At 34.7% G+C, this 22,469-nt stretch overlaps 1 protein-coding gene across 1 annotated transcript in view; it reads right to left on the bottom strand.

Moving 5' to 3' along the window:
* Nucleotides 1–22,469, bottom strand: part of DNAH7 (dynein, axonemal, heavy chain 7) — a 205,444-nt gene that overhangs the window by 118,581 nt on the left and 64,394 nt on the right. The window contains exons 23-33 of the mRNA XM_004674839.1: nucleotides 22,164–22,376; nucleotides 20,908–21,017; nucleotides 17,572–17,740; nucleotides 15,373–15,475; nucleotides 15,135–15,262; nucleotides 10,081–10,293; nucleotides 7,271–7,369; nucleotides 5,191–5,439; nucleotides 3,546–3,695; nucleotides 1,205–1,387; nucleotides 678–854 (exon numbers count right to left, since the gene is read on the bottom strand). Of these exons, the coding sequence (XP_004674896.1) occupies nucleotides 678–854; nucleotides 1,205–1,387; nucleotides 3,546–3,695; nucleotides 5,191–5,439; nucleotides 7,271–7,369; nucleotides 10,081–10,293; nucleotides 15,135–15,262; nucleotides 15,373–15,475; nucleotides 17,572–17,740; nucleotides 20,908–21,017; nucleotides 22,164–22,376 (1,794 nt within the window). The remainder of the gene's footprint in view (nucleotides 1–677; nucleotides 855–1,204; nucleotides 1,388–3,545; nucleotides 3,696–5,190; nucleotides 5,440–7,270; nucleotides 7,370–10,080; nucleotides 10,294–15,134; nucleotides 15,263–15,372; nucleotides 15,476–17,571; nucleotides 17,741–20,907; nucleotides 21,018–22,163; nucleotides 22,377–22,469) is intronic.

Raw genomic sequence — 22,469 nt, 5'->3', positions numbered from 1 at the left:
AATTTACATGGTTGTTTGCATTTTAGAGGTACAGGACCTACTCATGTCATCAACCTCTGGGAGGCATTAAAATAAAGAAAAATGGATTCCCCTTCTTTAGGGGAATTAACTGCTTTTAATCCATTTATCAGGGATATAACTTCCCTTGCCTAAAGCCAGTTCTTATCTATAAACATTAACTCCTAAACAATTACATGCACTCACGCTAAATACAATGGCTCCTCACTGAGTAAGCGGAAAGCAATGTTAGCCACTCCATTTTTTAGGTGGCATTCATGAGTTCCTTTTAAAATTGTGACTCTTCTAAAATGATATATACTTATTTTAAATAAAGAAAATTATAAAAATGGAAGTAAGTTTTAAAATGGCAGTTTATCAGAAGTGAGAGAATTTTAGAATATTTTCGTACAAATAGGTAGTTAAGTAGATCCATTATTAAGAGAAAAATGATCAGCAGCTGTAAATTTTCTCAAAGTCTAAGATGATTCATTTTACTTTTTGGAGAAAAAGTATATAATCCTAATAACTTGAATCAGGAAAATTTTTTTAGTCCAACCAGTTAAGAGATTATCTTAGTATCTGATACCGGATAATAAAAACAGACATTAAAATTTGTAAATTTGGCTTATTTGGATTTTCCATTTATTTTTAAAATCTTAAAAACTCATTCGTCTTACCTTTGCATGCTTCCTAATAAACTCAAGAGAAACAGGGACCATTCTGTCAAATAAGCCCATTATGAATTCCTTCTGAATATTACTGATAACAGAAGGTAAAATATTTATCCAAGACAACATCAGTGGTCTCCAGCCTAACATGTGAGGCTCCATGTAAATCATACCACATCTGGAAACCTGGAAAAACAACAGTTGTTTATCATGAAGATAATGTTTATAAAAGAAAAACAATTTGGTACATCTGGTTGTATTGTTTTTTTTTTTTCCAACCTTTAGAAAACTGCTTGAAAAAGTTAACTTTATGTAATTTCATGGGCTAAATTTTTGTATATAGCTTTACCAAATGGTCCTAGGCAAAGGATAAAAATACCTGTCAGATTTGTCAAAGTATGTCAGTAGGTATGTCCTTTGTTAGAGATCTGTACCTTTTCTTGAAAAGAATCCTACTATTTTTCATTTGAAGTCAAAATTACTAACTAATAAATACATTTATAACGTTACAAATTTATAACCACATGAGGACTTACAGTGGCAGGAGACGCAACTTCTAAATCCATTGGTTCAAAAATAAGATTCATTTGTGGTGACATCTGAATAATCTCCCCACTCATCAGGCACAGTTTTTTGTTGTCATCCAGCACAGTATTCATGTTCTCAATCCATACTGCATCTACTGGTCCATCAAAAATTAACCACTTCCTATCTGGAGTCTAGTTTATATAGAGTGTGAATAAATAGGAAAATGCAGTTATTAATAAATGTAAGGACACAGTTTCATATTATTTCAAAATATAAAAATGTAACTATAAAATATAAAAGCATCTTTTGTTTGTTTATTGGTGTACAATAAACACTGTTTGTGACTCAGAGGACTCAGAGGATAGGACCACACTTCTCAAAAGCAGGTCACCTGGTGTGGTCCCACCACCAGGCTACAATGGAGTCCATTGTGAAGGTAACTTCTAACTAATTATATTTAAGACAAGAAAGTAATACAATATCTTTTCTCAAGATTCAGTCTTTTCCAATGTTTTTGAGCTCATGCTTTAGAATGTGTAAGTCAAAATCAAATTGCAAGGGGAAGAATAATTTTCATTCATATTGTCTGACTATATAATGTCATTTTCATACATATCAATAGCTGTTGTATGGTAAGTACACTTTTTATTCCCTCCTCTGAATACATTTACACATATACATATCCCTTTGGGACTAAACTGTCTCAAGGTAGTACAGGACATTAATATCAATGTAACACTCACGATCCCACAATGACAAATATGAAAAGATTTCCACCTTGTCCACAGTATAATTAATGCTCAACAAAAAAATTAAGGGGGAGCCAGAAATTACAAAAACTGATTCTCCTTTCCAGACCTCATCAATCAGACATTTCTGTGTACCTAGATGACACATTGCTTCAGCAATTATGGATCTGATATGAACTGAACTCAAGCCGCCCCATGCCCATACTAACAGGACAACTATAACCATGCTCAGCAAGAAAGGAAGAGCCTGTACCTCTCATACTGAGATCAGCTTTTCCTACCACTTTTCTTTCCCAGGCCTGCTGCTCTCACTGGAAAACTGCTATGTGCAGCAATAGCAAGGTCATGATGGCCTTGCAATTTGAAGGAAGTGGCTCTTAAAGGCTCTACTACTTACCAGCTTTGTGACTGGGTCAGCCACTTAACATTCCAGAGACTAAGTATTTATGGGGTATAACATCCTGGAGAAAGTAATGTAAGCTGTGTGAGTATAAAATGGGAGTGAGCTCATGATTTTTTTTTTATGTAAGTGGTATCACTGTATGCATTATCTAGAAAGCACATCTGTTAATCTGGACCAGAATGCATCCACTTGGCATACAGGGCCTGAGAAACTACATCAATAATTTCAGACCTTTGCTGGCCCCATCTATGCTGCATAATAACTTTTATCTTTGAAACTACTGGTAGAGCCAAGCACTGGGAAAATCCCCACCCCATAAGAGTTAATCCTTAAGTTACCAATTGCCCAAGTTTCTTTGATCAGTAAGAGCAGAACTGAGGTTTGATGTTCTTGTCACTATTGGCTCAGTCCTGAAGTGGGTAAACAGCACCAAATTTAGGACGCATAGTAGTCAGAATAAAGGAACTAACTTTTAACAACTTGATAAAGGGTCTCTACTCTAGGCCACTTTTTCCTTAGTAAGTTCATCCCAAATGATCACCCTCTACAAAGAGCCTGCTTATATGTGGCAACAAAATTAACTTCTATTGGTCTGTGGATTCCTTTTGTAAGAGAGAACAATAGCCACTCAGCAGAATCAGCCAGAAACAGTTAAGAACTGGCTCCCCTTCACAAGCCTTACCTCTACTGCTTCCAGAGGCAGTCCAATTTCTTCCTAACACACTAAAGGGGAAGGGGTGGAACTATAAGACATTATTTTGCAAAGGTCTGTAATTTCCTCTCTAAGCATTGGAGTCTAGGTAATAATTAGTAGGTAAGACAGTGCCAACAGCCAAAGGGATAGCCAAAAGAATAACATTACCATAAAGGTAAAAGGATAATGTTATTTAGATTCTGTCCCTCCTGGATCATGTAGCCTAGAAGAAGAGAACCAGAAATATTTCCCTCTATCCTTTTTTCTCCTGCCCTCTGTACACACCGGGGCAAAGGTACTTGCTAACCTGTTGTCTGGAATCTTTGTAGGTACTAATGATGTTCTTCACAGAAACACCATCAGTCTATCCAGAAATGGGCTTTAAATAAATACCTTGAACAATAACTATACATTGCTTTATTTGAAACAACTTAAAAATATCAGGAACTAGTCAAAAGGAATTAACACAGCCTGTTAACTATGTATGCAAGTGTTTTACTTACCGATGAAGCAGCAAATGCTCTAAAACTGACAGCAAGTATCCCATCAGACCACTCATGGGAAACGGTATCAAACTGCCCATATAGCTGACCCATGGTTACAGACTTAGGATTTAAAACAGTAATTTGTACTTTGTTTTCTTCCATTAGCCCCTTAATGGAAAACAAAACAAAACAAAACAAAACAATTTATTTATTCTTTCATTCATGTAGAGGAATACTATTTTTATTCATAGAAAACATAATGGTGCGTGTAGAAAAAGGCTAAATATCCACAAAGGATGACCACAATCTCAGAATTTCCAGGTAATGAACCATTTGGGGCTTTAGAGTTAGGTCTGAATGCATGTTCATACCTCCATCTTCTGCCATCTTGAGTGACACCATGCTTTGCTTTTTAAACAAGATTTGCTTTTATAAGTAGTGAAAACAATTACTCCACATAACAAAAAAATGGGTGCAACATATAAAAATAGCAAGTCAGGATGGGAGGCACGAGGGAAAGGTGGGGTGGGCAAGGCAAGAGAGAGGTAGAAGTATAGAAGAAATAGCATGGGAGTATAAAAGCAGAAGAAACAGACAACAGAAATAAGTAGTTATCAGCTTGTGTAATAATAAATACAACAAATTAAATTTCCCCTTTGTAAAAACAAAGGGCATACAACTGGAGAAAATGAAAGCCAGTCTATTTATTCTCTGAAAAAGCTAAATCACATCTCACCCAGTCTTACGATTAAAGACATGAGCAAATGCATATGCAGGGACAAAGCAGGGGTGGCGATATTGCCATTAGAGACAGGGGACCCAAGGCAAGTAACAGAACAAGTACATGACTTTATGTTTTTTGAAGCGGAGATTCACAAGGAAGATACAAATGATGTAAATCCCATAGAGGCCACGAACAATGCTATATGAAGTAAAACCTTTGAAATCACTAAGTGTAAAGAAACACAGCATTACTTGGAGAACTTAAAATAGTTTCATTTCTCTACCAAACTGTGATGTATATTACATTACAAGAATTTTCACACACATTTCAATTTAATACCCTTACCACAACAAAAGTTTGCATAAATCTAATCTCTCAGAAAGTAAAAAATGCTCTAAGAACAAGGAAAGAAAGACTTTTAAGGTTTCTCATACTTTCAGAGATTTCTTACATTGGATTTTAGTTAAATCTTTTTAAGAAATTAAACGTTAAGAGGCAAATCTGTGGCATTCCCTTCCTGCATAGCTTCCTACTTTCTTTGTATTGCTTTTCTATTTTCACTTTCACTCATGTTTTTACAATTTTTTTTTCTTTTAGAGATTTATTTATTTACACTTACAGAACTGGGGCACAGGCCAGAGGTGCAGAGGTAAGAGGATTCACCAGAGACAGAGTGGGGAACAAGCAGATGTACTGAAACACACTTGTTGAGAGGAGCAGTGGCCAAGTCAGAAGAGGTCTGCCACACCATGTGGGTCAGCTCCCTGGCTGGGGATCAAACTCATGCTGCATTGGCTTCTGAGAGCTTCATAGTGCAGAGCTTTAACCAACTGCACCAGCAGGGAGGACCCTGGATTACAGTATCTTTTAAAATGACCATATATTCTATCTTAAGCAAAGGTTATTATTAATAAATTATTGCATGTACAATGCCCTTACCTTTTCACATATATCATTTAGTGCTCCAGCTAAGACACGATAGGCACTAGTTTTTCCTCCAAATGGTTCTCCAACAATCATAAAACCATGACGCACAATCATCATTTCATATATCTGCAGAATCTTCTCAGAAAAGAATCTGGTCATCTGTAAATTCATGGACTCACAGTTCTCTTTGATAGCTGCCAGTAAATCATTGTAATCTGGTTTTGGTAACTTTACACCAGGAAACAAATCTGAAGTAATACCCTGATGATAGAACACTTGGGAATTAACATTATACATCTGTGCAAATTACCCTCTCCCCGTCCCCATATGTAATACCCAAACACAAAGGCATGTATGAATACACATAAACATGATAAAATGTATCCACCCTCCTATTTAATATTGATGACAACAGCCATTAAGCAATAATTGTTCATCAGTATTTTAAACAACATACAGAGGCATATATGACTGACATACAAACTCTATATATTTAAAGTGATAGGTGAAGCTATCCACTCAATCAAGATGATTAACATATCTATTACTACCTTAAGAACATGTGACCTTTTGTAACCCTCTATCTCTTCTTACAGCTTCTGCCTACTTTCTCAAGTGACAACTGAGAGGTCAGAATCACCACGTCCTTGTGAATCAGCTATAATACAAATTACTTATCAGTGTTGTGCCTTAGTTACTTCTTCTTTAAGATGGGCATAATGATGGCACCTGCCCCACTGGGTTGTTATGGACTCCAAATAAATTACTATTTGTAAAGCTCTTAGAAGAGCGCCTGGCCCTATACTAGGTGCATGGTGCCTTCTAACAAAATTATCTCCTCAGATTGTTCAGTTTATGCTTAACCTTGAAAGAAGTGAACAACAAAGGAACAAATTTGGTATTCAATGATTCCCAACCAAGACCCAATCCTCTCACTCTTCTGCCAGGCAGAAGTTGGAAATATATGAAATTACTTCTTGGTTGTCACACTGGGAGAATGTAGACACTGGGGCTAGGCAGGGATTCCAAGTGTGGCTCAGTGGAAGGAGCAGTGTCTCCCAACAAGGAGTTTTCATAATTAAAAATGTCAGTTTTTCTCTGTGAAATATTTCTCAATAAACATTCACTGAGAATACACAACTGCATGAGAGTACTTACAGTGAAGTACACTTCAATTGTATGAAAATAAACAACTTTTACAACTGGAAAGGCCTATATAGTACACTAGTAACCAAAAAAAAAAAAAAAGAGGGAAAACTTAGGAAGGAAATGTAAATCCTTTCCTTTCTAGGTTTGCTTAAGAATATTTGCACTAAGAAAGGCTTCTCTCTGGAGGATGAAGCATGGCTACTATGGGTAGTTGATGACACTAGATCATATGTCATCTCTCCCCTTCCTGAGACAACCATATTGATTTCAGTTTGTACACATTACAAGCTAACTGCAAATACTTCAAAGTAGTGCCAGTAACTACAACATCTGACATGTGTGATATATATTCTATGTGAGATTGGGAAAGAAAAAAAAATGACATCAAACAATCATACAGAAATTTTAATCACCATTATAACAATTGCAATTACTTTATAACCTAATTTTTAAAATATTACCAAGATTATAGGTTTATTTGGTTTAAATTATCCTGAAAAAAATACTATCCAAAAAGTCATCACACTCTTTTATAAAGAAAATTAACTACTTCCATTTCTTCTGTTGTCAATTTAACAAATATTTACCAAGTACTTATTCTATTCAAGGGGTTCAGTGGCATGTTAGATACTTTCCTTCATGGAGTTTACATTTTAGTGTAATTATAAGCAAACAGTTTATAGCTTTTGTACACTCATTATATTCTGCAGTAAATAATATAAATATATATGTATTATTTGAAAATCCCAAGTAGTTGAAAGTCATCCAAAGAAAAAAAGCTAGCTAAACACACTTCAAATAAAATATGGAATGATTGATATTTCACTGTGTCATATTATTCTTTTCTATAATGGAAGTTTCTTGCAGGAAATTTCAAATTTAGACATCTGATAAATACATTATTATAAGAGCTTTGATATACTAGAATACCAAATGTTCTTACCTCAAAGAGTGGTAAATCATGAGACAAAAATTTTGGCAGATTTACATCAATAATGGATCTAAGCAACAAAATTTCTTCATTTTCATTTGGATACTTCAGCTGAAAGAAAATATACTCACGTTGCTAACTAATCTGCTAACTGTACCCACCACAAAGTCACACATACACAACCACAGAGAACACACAGGTCCTAGGTTTAAGCCTTTGTAATTTTCTTTTTCATTTTATTGAATTGCTATTAATTTTGAACATTGACATTTATGCGTTAAACTTTTCATAGTTTATAATAAAAATCTGTTGTTTTTAAAAGGTCTATTTTATTTATTTATACATATAAGAGCTGGGATGTTGCCCAGAAGTGCAGGACATGAGCGGATTCGCCAGAGATAGAGTGGGGAACAGAACAGGTAGATGCACTGAAATACACTGTTGAGGGGAGCAGTGGGCAAGACAGGAGAGAGCTGTTGTGCCATATGGGTTAGCATCCTGATTGGGGATCAAACTTGTGCTAGTGGTTGCTGATAGCTTGATAGTGCTGTTACTTAATCCCCTGTGCCAGAAGGAAGGCTGCCTATAGAGTAAATATCTGTGAATTACATGTCCACAGACAGGCTAGGTAAAAGCTATTGACCACGAATTATAGTTTGAGAATTATTGTTGCCTATATAATAGGTAGGAAATTTCCTTATGCTTTCAAGAACAGCAAGTGGTTAAGTGAAAACAATGGTTAAATGTGGGCAACTTTAAAATTTGCATTTAAAATATTCATTCATGTTTATCCATATTTTAATGCCAAAGTTTCTTCTGAATGCAAAAAAATAATAATTATTCACTTTTTCCAGTTTTGTTATGTTCTGGATTGCTTTTCTTAAAGATATTTGTGAGACAATATAAGTACAGCAATCATAATCAATTTTTAAATTTTATTTTTATTCATATCTACTTTTTCTCATTTGTTCCCAACACAAAGTGAGTATTTTGACATTTCATCTCCCCTGAATCGTTCTTAAAAAATAAAATTAGTTTTCCTAAATATAAAATTCTCCCTTTTGTGCTTATATATCATTGGTTTCCTAGACATTTAACTAAGTGACATAGTGACAGTAGCATGTCTAACAGACTGCAAAAAGTTACAGCAACAAGCAAACTGACTTTGGGTACAGAGCACAGCTTGCCTATAGAAGCTAAAGCAAGAAAGCACGAGCAGCACCGTAGCTGCTGGCTCAGAATCAACATGTGTGACTGTGTACCACAGGAACCAAAAAGACTCAATAAGTGAAATCCCTTAAGTCAAGAATGTTGCTGAAAATTTATATTCCAAAACATCTGTGCTATATCCAAAATTTACCAAAAATCTGAACTTTCGTTCATGCTCCCAAAACGGTTCACACAATTCACAAAAATCTGAATTCAGAATTATTTTTAACAACTTTAATCCTTTACTCAACATATCACTCCAAAGTTTCTCCTACCATCTTGGCACTTATTCTTACAGAAAGCTCCTCCTTTTCTTTAGAAACTATATGCGTCATAAATGCCATGTTCTTACTTAACTGGGTATAACCTGTCAGTGATACCTCACAGTCACATTCAGCTGTCACTGAATTTCCAGATCTCCCAATGCCTAAACTACTTTTGTTCATCAGCACTTTTGTCTTTGGGTAGTTATGACCATATATAAATTATGAAGAGTTAGAAGTCTCCTTTGTTACGAGGCTATCATTTTAAAGCAAATGCTTACATTATTCTTGATATAGTAGAAACAAATGTTAAAACATTCAAGTCAACAGAGTAAACATTTTTAAGTTAGTTTTTGACAAAGAATGATAGGATTCATTTGTAGTATTCACTTGCTGCTTAACTTTAATAGCTCAATTCCATAGGTGAGATTTCAATGATGATATCCCCTAGGATGATGCTTTATCTTTCCCATTATCTGGTCACAATGTAATCATGACACAACAGGTTAATACAAATTGCTGCTTCTAGTTGCATTTGTTTATTGCAAAAAAAAAAAAAAAAACAAAAAACAATGACTTAACATTTTGTTAGGTTAATTGTGAAATAAACTATTATCATTATCATGTATCAGAACTCTTGGTAATATTGTTATAGAAGGTAAAAATCCATGTCATTGTTCCTAATCATGTAGAATATGTTTTAAAATCTGTATCCTTTGCAAATTATGAACAAGAAAATTTTATAGACTCCAAAGTCACACTAAGCTGCTATCTAGAACCTACGTTGCTTGTTTTTCAAAGAACTAATGCACAGATATACTCACAGTTCCACAAAATACTTCCAATGAAAAGTTACCCAAGTTTTAATGTATATATAGGCTTGACTCCTATATTAAGCCCTACCATTTTGAAATGCAAACATTATATTGTTAAGTCTATTATTGCTGGTCTACAGTTGCCTTCAATTATGCAGTTATATTAAGTGACCATAGCTAGGGTGTTTTGCATGTATTTATTAATTAGAATTTATTTCCTTTAAAACTGTGCTTATTTATGTAGACTAAAAACCTTCAAAATATCTCAGCAGCATGACATTTCACTACTTGGCAGTAACTATCTTTATACTTTTAAAATTATGAAACAGAACTCAAACCACTAAGAATTACATGTGTAACGTTTTACAAACAATAAATTTTCCTTATTTCACAACTGCAAAATTATTACTGTTTTAGTACAATTGATTTTTCTTAGTTGATGAAACCAACCAGTTATTGTAACTCCATGAGTCCTTCATAGTCCTGAGACTTACAAATGGGAAATTTTTGGAGAAGAAACGCCTGCATTCCATACCTTCAGATTCCCAGCAGCAGTAAGCACTGACTTCACAGCTCTCATTCCATAGTCATAGTGATGCTGTGACGACAACTGCTCTGAACACAAGCGGTAGGTAGCCACAATTTTTACGGACAGTGGCCGAGCTGTGACAAAACCACAGGAGTACAGGACTATTTCAGCAATCATGGCGTAGTCTGGCACCATCATTGCTACTGTCCGAAAGAGAGCCTATGGGTGAGGAGAAACAGTGATTTCTAAAAGACCCTCACAAAGATGATTAAATCTTTCATAACATGCTGTGATTGCATAGCTTTGTGCGATAACATTATTATGAATTTCACATTTTATAGATAAAAACACCTAAGAAAAGCTGGTTTCCTATTGTTGCTATGTAATATCATTAACGTTTTGCATAAGTATTTTCCTTGTGTTTTAAGAATATTTTAAAATTTCTATCAAACTTAGATTTTTGGTGAATTAAACTCCTGCCAATGTAAGGTATCAATTATGGCCTCACTTTTCCAGCAACAACATATAGAGGAAAACGCATAAGGCTCTACTGAGATGTCTAAAAGCAGGCTTCTCACCTAGGCTGAAAAGAATGTGCCTTGTGTCAAGAGACTGGTTTTCAGGTGAGGTTTTCTAGATACATAATTCATCATATGATTTGGGACTATTCAGAGAAGACTTAATAACAAGTCTCTGTTAGGTAAAATATGTATTCTGAGATATTCTTAACTGTGTTAAGAGACTGATTTTTCAGGTGAGTTTTTCCAGATATATAATTCATTGTATGACTTAGGGCTGTTCAGAGAAGCCTTAATAACAAGTCTCTGTTAGTAAAATATGTATTTTGAGATATTCTTAACCTTTTTTTAAGTCTACATTCACCATGTAAGTTTTTCCCCAAGAACAATAGATGGATAATTATTCTTAGGAAGGTTTGTTTCCTCATGACACTTTTATAGTGGAACAGTAAATGCCATGTTATATTAAATAGAAAAATAGATTTTAAAAAGAGTAAGAAATTTTAAATGTTGACTATTCGAATATCAGGATTTACTTCAATATCTCTTGTACAAAAAACATAACCTACTTGTACTAAAAATTGAAAATAATATTTTAATAAATGACAATGGTCTTCATATAATATATGACAAATGGAAAGAGTAATAATCATTTTCAATTTATAATATTTTCTGGGAATTTGTTGAATTATCAAACACAAAGCAGCTAAAGAAGAAAATCTTCCTTAAGTAATAGATTCTGATTCTTCCATAAAAGATTTGCATGAAGAAAAACCCTACTAATTTTTTGTGTTAATTACTTGCTAGGAACTTTCATTCTGCTAGCTAATTAATAAAGTTAACAAAGGAAGGAGAAAATAAAATATTAAAAACATATACCTTGCATAAATTATGGAAAAGAGAAGTTTAAGAAGTGTTTTAACCATTATATACTGGAGGGGGGGAAAGAGTGCAAGAGTTACTAAACAGATGGCACTTCTTTCAAAACTATTTGTTAATGAGTAAAAGAGAATGAATTAACAAGTCATTTGGCCACTGTCTAGATTAAAGTAATACAATCTTTCTAAAATGCAACTTCTGTGGCCAACATTTAGGACTCTGTTATAGGTTTCCCTCTTATCACCCCAACTATTTCAGAAATTCCTATTTACATTACTCAAGTACTATTAGCAATATGGCTGTGGATCACATGGACACAGACATATTGTAGGCAGGAAAATACTGAAAAACAGAGTGAGCAAAAGCAGTTTCAAAAGGTCATCGCAATATTCTATTTAATAGGACTCCTCTACCAAACATTTGACACTGATTCTTATTTATCACAAGAAAAAGCAGTCTGATCAAAATAATTCTGGGGCCTAAACTGTTTTGGTGGTGGATATTCTAACGTGATAGTTCTCAAATAGAGGAATACTGATATGACAAGGCTTGATTTGGGATGCTTAAGAAATAATTTGTTAGTAATAACAGGAACTTTAAGGGTAATATAAAGGGTAAGGGTAAGTGCTTTCCTTAAAATTTATTAAGTCAGATTCTGACTCAAATAATGACTGATTTCTTGAATATAAAGAGAACAGAGTATAGGTAACATGTCAGGGCTTCAATAAATTCTAGCACATGTAATCAATCTAAGCATCACCTTGCACGTTTATCTCAACACATAAGAATATTAGGAATAGTTACTCTCTTGCTTCTGCTCTATTTGGTAGACAAAAAGAAAAAAAGGTAGGTCACCAGAAATCATGTATACTTTCTGGAGACTGCTTCCAGACTGAATATTTGAATAAGTACAATAAAGTTTAAGCAGTAACTTCTTACCATTTCTTTCTTGGGGAATGAAAATAGTTTTGCGTTCTATTCAGGAATGAATCAGATTTCAGTTGAATGAAATGAAAGATGCAGACTCCTACATCATGTTGAGACTGCAAAAGTGACCTGTAGCAGCAGTATCAATATGATTCTCATACCCACTTGCTGGAGGGTAAAGAATGCAAGAAATGTATAAAATAATGAAAAGAGAGCCAAATGAGTTATTTTAAAGTCTTCCAGCATTCCTTTGGCAAAGTGAGAACTTTCCAACAGTGAAAAGCATGTAGAGTCAGTCACCCATTAGAGATCTAGGAAGGGAAGTGGGAATGATATCTGGAAAAAAAGAATCCATCACCCATGTCAGGCTTTTCAAGTGACTTAACAGAGGTATTCCCCAAAGAATCCTTGGACATGCACAGGGTTGAAGATGCAGCTACAGACCTCAGATAGGTCAAAATGCTTTATATCTGAACTGCATGTATGTCTAATATTTCACTGTTAGCTTAAAGGATGAGTATAGGTGTGAGAATCATGATAGTTTAGAAAAACACACAGGGGAGTGTTTTTTGCATGCAGCATGTGCAAAGGGATGGGACTTTCAGAAGCTAATGAAGCCCAATATGACAGGGAGGTGGCAGTACAGTGGGTTTTAAGGTCATGTCTTTTATAAATTAGCCAAGACACTTGAACTTTTTTTTCTGTAGGCAAAAAAAGAATCCAGCAGTTTTTTTTTTTTTAAAGTCTGGAAATATGATTATATGTTTTCCGATAGGTGACAGAGCTACACTGCAAAGGAGAGTTCATTATAGTGAATCTGTGGGGAAGAGATTGATGACAAGTGTGTTGCTACAATAAGACAAACAAGAGAGGACTGAAGAGGGACGGAAGCAAGGTGTGACACTGGGATTGTACAGGCACAGTGGGAAGCATGAGACTTCTGTGAAATAAGACCCTTGGTTTTAGTAACTGAATAAATCACTGGATAAAAGGGAGATTTCAAGGATGACTGAAAACTGATCACATCCTCTGGGTCAAGCAGGTTTTGTTTTTTCTTATTTCTTTAAGGATTATGTAACTCGCATTTTTGAGGAAGACTTGTTTTATAAAAGGATTAGGCATTTCCTCTGCACTTAAAAACAGATGTTTTGTAGTAGCTCTAATAAAAAATGGCACTATAGGGTAAATAAACAAACAAATAACAAAGGCGAACAGAATTTGAGAGTAGCCTTTAGCCTAAGTTAGAAGGAAAATACTATCACCCCAAGAACCACAAGGTGAGTATTTTGGACACTACTCCAATAAGCATGACAAATAAAACTGGAAAAAGGTCTGCATAGGACCTCAACAAACTTAATCAATAATGGTTCCAGAGGTTCATGCTTGGCTCTGCACAGATTTTTGTCTTTTATGAATATTTTTATATTCAAGTACATCCCAGTATATCAAAGAATAATCTGAGTGAATCAAATAACTACTACCAAAAGAGCTTTCCAAATGAAAAGCACAATAAAATATGAAAAATTACTTCTTAGATAAGGAGTGAGGGTTACAAGTTTTCTTTATGTAATCATACCTGCCTTCACGACAACAAAGTACTAAAACATCTCATCTAACACAATAGTTCATGGAAAGGAAAACCACAAATACTTGAAAATAGTTAACAGAATCAAAGTCTTATTGTTGGGGAAAAAAATCCTCATATGAAAGCCATCAGCTGCAGGTCTAAGCATGTGAACAGTGGAAGTGCTGGAGGATTTCAAAAGATTTGGTTTGGGATATGCAATTACCTCTTCACTATTTATTGTTCTCTGCTAGTCAAAAATAAGTGGTTTGCCAGAAAAGGATATTAAATGCCTAACTGTATGTGGAAAATAATTCTTTTTCATTAACTGACATTGCATTATAACATTATATGTTTCTGGTGTGTATAGTTGAAAATCAACATGTGTATATTTGATAGTAAGGTTATATTTCATTAATAATCAAAAAGATTTTTCTTAAACGAAGATTCAAATTTAGTCAACTAGCAAAAAATACTAGTAAGGTTTAGTTCTTTTTGAATAGTAGGTTTAGTTCTTTTTAAAAAAAAAAAAAACAGTTGGTGCTGGAAATTAACTGATGTGGGATATAACCTGTGATGGAAGGCAATTAAGGAGTACTGTTTTCGTCCTTTGACTCTATCTAAGGTGACACTTTCAAATAGAGAAAGGCCATAAGCAAAAACTGATTGTGGCAATGTTATTTATAATGAAGAAAAACTAAAGTCAACCCAAGTGTCCAACAGTAAGACATAGTAGTAAATTTATATATACTTTGAATGATTTTTATAAAGCTAGGAACACCCATATTATAATATTAATTTGGGGAAAAATGCCCAATATACACAATCTTCTGATTTTAACAATTAAAAACAATTAAAATTAAAGACATGCTGAAAGTTCAACTTGGGGGGTACATATAGTAAACAGATATCATAAACAGTAAAATGGGTACCTTTTGTTATTTCTTATATTTTCTATAACTACCACTGCTTTTTGAAAATAAGTTTTGGAAATCATATCTGGTTTGCATATTTACACTCTGAAGACACACCAAGCTTTAAAAAAAAATTTAAGTTTTCTAAAATATCTTCCTAAAAATAACTGATTTGCAAAAACTTCTAGAATAGTTTTTTTTTTAATTTTTATTTTTATGTATATACTTGTAAATTAAAGGAAATAGATCCTTCTGTACCTTCAGATTATCTGGTAGTTCTGATCTCCCAGCATACCCTGGGTTCATTGTTATAAAGACAGCACATGTGGGGTCAAGTTTTAGTTCAGTTCCTTCAAACACTAGTGTCTCAGCACCTGCATTAATACCTGTGGGTAATCAAGAATGAAATGACTTAGTTATTCCAGAGATCTGTCACTTTTGCTTCCCAGATTTCTACTGTTATTTTACATAATGCAAAGACAAACTAGTTCATTACCTCTCTGAATAGTAAGGATTTGTTGAGCAACCACAGAAAGTACTTCCAAATCAATTCTGTTAAATTCATCAAAGCAAGCCCAGGCTCCACAAGATAACAGTCCCTGGGAGAAAAGAGAGATGAAATTTTTCAATTTTATCTGATTGAATATTGCATTGAAATGTTGAGTTTTCACCTGATCTTTGTGAGGATTTAATAACCGGTCAAGGAAATTGCTTATTCACCTTTTTCAAGATGACTTATTTTTTTTTTTATTATCAATTCATTATTCTGCATGAGTAAAGAGTTTGATTACTTGGAAATTCTTCCAATTTTTTTCTACTTTATATATCTTTAAGCATTCAGATGTACACATGCAATTTCAAGTATTTCTTACTTTTATAAATTAATTTTATTTGCATTGTTCATGTGGCCTCCACAGACTGGACTGTAACAATTCCATGAATGAAATAACTTATGTTGCCAATGAGTCTATTTTGTGGCCTGAGCACTGAACAGTTAACTAACAAAATTTGAAGCTCTAGTTCCACATTCTTATGTCATAGTCACCTCATAAACATGTAGCCCTGTTCACAGGAAAACTGGGAAATCAAGCTTGAGTAGCTCAGTCCAAATTTGAATTTATCTTTTTAAATCAATTCAGTGAATATATATTCTATAGTCTGTGAATTTATGTGTGTTTCACTAAGTATCTGGTATTTGTCAGGCATGATTAAAATACTTAAGTAAGCATACTAATGCTACAGCATACAAGACTCTAAGTAGTTAGTACAAGTCCCCACAGCTAACAAGGACTATACAGGTTTTGTCCAAAGTTCAAACTATTAAATCACACTGAATTAAACATAAATTCCATGCATGTCAAAGAAAGTACATTTCCATTTGAAGGAGAGTCTATGATTTTGATCTCTAACACATCATAAAAGGATTAAAAATCACCAAGGACAGAATATTTACGAAGTTATACCTTCAAATAGCCATACTTATTACAAGGAAGTACCCTGGTCTTTTCCATTTTGTAACCCAATATTCAACTTGATGCTTGCAAAAAACATCTCCATTATAGTCAATAAACACCTAAATTCAAATTTAATACTACTAAGTATATGAATTTAGATTAGAGTATTAAGAATAACATTATATAGATTCAAATTGAGTGATATATATGAGACATTTCTTCAAAATTGTAGGAATAGCTATTCAAGCCACAAAGAGAATCTTTAAGAGTTGCCATTTCTTTTTTAAAAAAACATTATAACAAAATTGTAAAGTTGAAAGGATGATTAAAATGTTACTCATTCAAACATATTGTTGATATCTTATTGATTCTAATTTTTGCTTTTTATTTTTTTTCTAATTGTTCAGCTCACAAATGTGGAGAAATTTCATATTTCAAATGTGTTATAAAATGACCAGGCCATATTTTAGGCAGGAACAGTTTACTATTTTGATAGGATTACCTTTTTGTTGTTAATTGGGTTATTTATTTATTTATTTGGGGGTTTATTTATTTAAATATTAACATCTCATGGAAAGATTTTGGAACAATAAGGATTATAGAATCTTTAAAATGTACATGGAAAATTACAAGAAGATAGCAATAAAACTAAAGTACATAGAATCAACAATCCCAGGTGCATGACTTTGTGTTCATCTTTACTGAGTTTCATTTTAAGAAATGAAAGACTGTAACAACTAAGTGCTAAAATGACCAGCTAGTCATTGATTTATAGACAGGGACCTTACTAATTTAATTCCCCTTTTTAGAATCTCACCAATTCATAAGCACAGGAATTGACTCGAAATTAGATAGACAAATGAGAATCTACTTATAAAAGTAAAGTATGGTATTATAACAACTTGTTTAAAAAATAGAACAAAATTAAAAACATCTTTAGAGTCCCACAACTGTCACATGCTGCAGCAGTTCTCAAGCTCATAGAAGCCCCAACATACTGAAGGGGCACCACTCATTCCTAACAGTGATAAGGATCCATTATACAGGAATAGAAAGGGAGACTGAATGCCTACCGAAATCAATATTTACTATAATCACATTTCTTTTTAAGTATTAGTGAGATAGTACTTGAATTTAAGTTTAACCACAAGTCTTTTACCTACATTAATTAATGTCGTTAAAAATAACCTTCTTCTCTAAGCAGTTACCATGTTGTAAGGAAACAAAGATTTGACCCAAACCTTAAAGAATTTTCCTAAAGCCAGGTAATCTAACCCATCAGAACAGTTGAAGACGACACATTGTTTGGCTACAGCTTTTGCTAAATCTTTGGTAGTTTCAGTTTTTCCAGTGCCCGCTGGCCCTTCAGGTGCTCCTCCCAGGTGCAGGTGAAGGGCTCCAAATAAGGTTCTGAACAAAAGAAATAAACAGTCTTTGTAGCATAATGTGATGTTTTTATCTGCATTTCCAAAAGGTAAGTTTAAACTGAGAGCAAAATTTCCTATTTCTTCAGTATATTCCTCTTCCCTCCAATTTCTAAAAGACTTGACAGTATATTACTTTCCCTGCTATTATATTTTACTTCTGAACAGATGTATATATTACAAAAATCAGAACCACTTCACTTTTACAATTTAATGCTGACTTCTGGTTAATATTGAGAATTCAACTGACCCTGAATTTCCCAACTCTCCTACTGCAAATATATGCAAATACTACATAAAAGAAAGCAAACAATAATTTTTAAAAATACAAGGCCATTTTAAAAAGAATGAATAGCAAATCACAGAATAAGAGAGAACCAAAGTTGGAAAAGTAATCAGGTGATAAAAGCTGTAGAGGTGTAAACTGTATTTGAGATCTGCATATAAACACAAGTGCATTTATACCCACAGAGAAATAGAAAATAAGTCCTCTTACTCAACAAGATAGGGAGCTAGAATGATCAACCTATATAAACCCAGAAGTTTTAAAAGGCTGCTTGACTAGGAACTCAAGTAACTCCAGCAGCCTTCCTTATCTACAGAAGATATCACCTAGAGAGATACAGAGGTCAAACATGAAAAATGTTAAACAAAGAAGAAAAAAAATGGAAAAGCAAAAAAAAAAAGTTTTTTTTTTTACATAATAGAAGCTATTAAAAAATGAACTTTCATCATTTGTGACAATGTGGATAGAACTGGAGGAGATTGTGCTAGGTAAAGAAGAAAAACAAATACTCACAGTATAACAATGAGAAAACAAAGGAACTGACTAAACTAAACCAAACAAAGGAGGATACTGAGGATACAAAATGGGGCTGGGGGAAGAGGTGAACAATGGAAGGGCAGGACCCAATGGCCTTGAGTAGAGGACTACAGTGTACTCCGATGGTGGAAGTCGGAGCCCATTCCCTTCGATGATACACAGTATTTTAAACCAATGTTTAAACCAATAGTGAAATAAGCAAACAAAAACTTTTCAGGCCCTCCCTGGTGGCGTGGCACAGTGGGTTAAAGCGCAGCGCTAAGAAGCTTAAGGCACTTCCACATAAGTTCAATCCCTGCCTGCCCCATAGGTGACCACATGGCACAGCAGACCTCTCCTGACCTGCCCGCTGCTCCCCTCAGCAGTGTACTTCATTGATCTGCCTGTTCTGCTCCCCACTCTGTCTCTGGTGCATCTTCTCACCCTCTGCATCTCTGGTCTGTACCCCAGTTCTGTATGAATAAATAAATAAATCTAAAAAAAAAAACCAAAACAACTGTTCAAGTAAGTAAGAAAAACATCTAAACAAATAATGGCAATGTTTTTAAAACATTTATTTTGTGCATACAGAACTGGGGTACAAGCCAGAGGTGCAGGGGCAGTTAGCGGATTCAAAAGAGACAGAGTGGGGGGCAGAACAGTCAGATAGATGAAGTACACTGCCGAGGGGAGTAGTGGGTTGGTCAGGAGAGGTCTGCTGCGCCATGTGGATCATCCCCAGGCTGGGAATTGAACTTGCACTGAAGCAGCTGCACTAGCTTGCAGCTAGCTAATATATTAACAAAATATTTTTTAAATGGCAATGACTGAGAATTTTCCAGAACTAAAGACATGAATTGAAAAAGTCCCAACCAGACTTTAGTAACATCACAGAGAACATATACAATATAGAAAAATTCTTAAAAGCTGTAATAGAGAAAATGACCGATGAAGCCATAATAATCTGAGAATTAAGAACTTTTGACTATTCAACAGTAAGCACAAGTGTCAGGAATATAAAATTTCCCGAGGGCAAAGAGAAAGTTACTCTTCCTCTACAGTTCTGTACTTAACAAATCTATCATTTAATAGTTGAAAGAAAACCAAAACAGAAAAAGAGATATGTTTAGACAAAGGTTCACTACATGCAGTGTCCCCCAAAACAATTACTAAAAGATGATTACTGAAAAAAATGTAAATGTATATAAATAGAACTACTTCCATCTTAGAATTTTGACCAAACCCCCTAGTTTAGAGCCAAAGTATTTTATCTTAGCTGTAGGGAAACTAAATACCTACCATCAGGAAATACAGGATTTGGAAAGGAAAGCTGTAAATGAGAGACAGGAATGAGGACTTCTTTGCAAAGAGTACTAGCTGTGCTGTGTATTTCTCCTCTCACTGCATGGAAGGAGAAAGAGCAGGACCTATCCCTCTTCCGAGTGAACTGAGAGGACTTTAGAGAATCCTTCAGAAAGCTTGGCACATCATCTGCCTTCTGGAGTTTGTGAAACACAGGAACGAGAGCTGATTCACAATTTAAATATTTAAAATCTAGAGAATGCCTGCAGTTTCTCCTGATGACAGAATGGGAAAAGAGGAGGGAGCGGGAGACAGTAACAAAGGTCTGCTTTTGCTGCTCGCAATGAAAATGTGTATGTTTCATCAGACCAGACTCCACAGGAAGGGACCCAACGTTGAGTCACGCTGAATGGGGCGTAGTGCAGGAGAGCCATCATTGAGTCAAGACCCTTTAAGTCTCTGTGATAATTTTCAGACAGGTGATAATGAAGGTGAGCAGCAGTCAGAGAAGGCATTATCCACAGATGGGAAAAATCCAGTGAAAGGGAAGCTGGGGAATGGGAAATTGGAGACGTGGTATTTGAAGTCCTTTTATTATTCAGAAAAACAACAGAAAAAACGAAAATACCCACAGTGTATTTAGTGGAGATATCCAATTGGCCTGTGTGTGGAAAAGTTTACAGGAGAGACTTTGGCTGGAACCCTAAGAGTAGATGTGAACAGTTAGGAAATGATGAAACATGAAATGACATACACCAGCAGAACTCTAACAGGTTTGGTATTTCTGGGAAAGGAACAGGGTATCTCTAATGATACAAAAGAAAGATCAGAGTTTCAAGAAGAAAGGAGGCAAGCACAATGTCAAAAACACCAGAAATATCCATATGGTACTACAGAGCTAAGAAGAATCTGCAGAGAGATAATTGAAGATGGAGTTGAGAGGAGAACTAGGGTCTAAGAAAGGATAAAATTTACTGGGTTGAAGACAACTTAGTACTATTTAAGAAATGAGTCAAGGGGGGAATGAAAACTTATATTATTGACTTTACCTGTAACATCTATCAGTGAGTGGAGTAATAACCAGCCTAGGAGAATTACCCAGATATTCATATCCATATCGTAACTGAGCATTGATCATCTTTGTTTCTAAATTATTTTCCTAGGATAAATCAGATAAAAATGAAGCTATTTCAAATGATACAAAATATTCTCAAGTGATTTAATATATAATAGCCATGATATAAACATCTTTAAAATTCACATATTAGACATCATTTACTTCAGGAGAAAAATTCAATGTCTAATTTCCTGAGATAAGTAACTGAAGTCACTGGCTTCAATTTTTTCGAAAAGAATATGACTGGAAAATGCATTTGTCCCTTATCTCTTGTATATTTTCAATCATTTGTTCAATTTGTTTTCACTGTAGAATGAGTGTTAACATTATTACCATTTTACTGACAAAGAAATTGATGCTTAAAGAAGAGTAAGTAACTTGCCCGAGGTCATGCTCTGGTAGGGGAGCGTCTGACATTTGAAACGATTACACAGTCTGAGCTCCTAGTGGCTACTCACACTGGCTCTCTTGTGGTCACAGGGTGACTAGTCTCTCCTCTCCTTCAATCCTCACCTTCCAAGCCTTCCATGAAAGCATATATGATAAGAATTTTCCAGTACATATCTCTAGTCAGACCTATCCTTGTAATCCACCGGACAACTAACTGTTCCTGCTCCTCCTCCTTCCTGACAGTGGCTGTCTCATTACTCTCACCACCGTTACCATCCACCCACACCCGAAGGAGAAACCTCCTTCCAGATAGTTTCTGCTTCTTTCAGTTGATCAACATGAGAAGACTTTAATGACTAAGTCAGACTAGTCATTAGCCTGATTTATACATTATTATGTATGTATCAAGAATCTAAAAATGTTGTTTTAAACTGATTAGTACCAACATTTTACAGATTCAGCAGGTATAATGATGCCATTCATGTGACAAAATTTTTGTAATTAACTCGACAATTTGTGTCCCTCCTACTCTGTCCCCTCCCCAAACACACACACACACACACACACACACACACATTTTTCTATGTAACTATACACTAGGATGTGGATTTGGATGCAGATATAAATACAGTTCTTGGCTGCCTTAATCTTCAGTATGGAGAAAGCTCATTTAGGTATGACAACCATAAGCAAAAAATCCTGTCTTACTGATACTATTTCCCATGTGAGCAAGTGAGAACAAGTTAAAAAGCTATTAGCTGAAATTACTATCTAATAACATTCAGTGATATCACCTACCTGCCAATAGTACCTAAGCTGACTTAACCATTCGAAGTCAGACTCATCACTAACTTTTTTTGTGACAAGTGTCGCGAGGACATCTCTAGCATGGACATCCAGTACCACAAGGGCTCCCAGGGTAACTCGATTCTGCTTGGACAATTTACCACGGACCAAGGTGACTATATCATCAATTTGTCTGTTACATTTTTGCAAGTATTGCTCAAGAGCCTGAAAAAGATATGTTTATGCACAGTGACAAGAATCTTTTTGAACAAAAATAGTTTGAACTACCATGTACATAATGCATATTCTATATTTTTA

Source organism: Condylura cristata, unplaced genomic scaffold (genome assembly GCF_000260355.1).
Source record: "Condylura cristata isolate star-nosed mole 26May11 unplaced genomic scaffold, ConCri1.0 scaffold00002, whole genome shotgun sequence".
In the NCBI taxonomy this organism is placed as follows: Eukaryota; Metazoa; Chordata; class Mammalia; order Eulipotyphla; family Talpidae; genus Condylura; species Condylura cristata.
The sequence above is the reverse complement of the archived record's forward strand: the minus strand, read 5'-3'. Positions and strand labels throughout refer to the sequence as shown.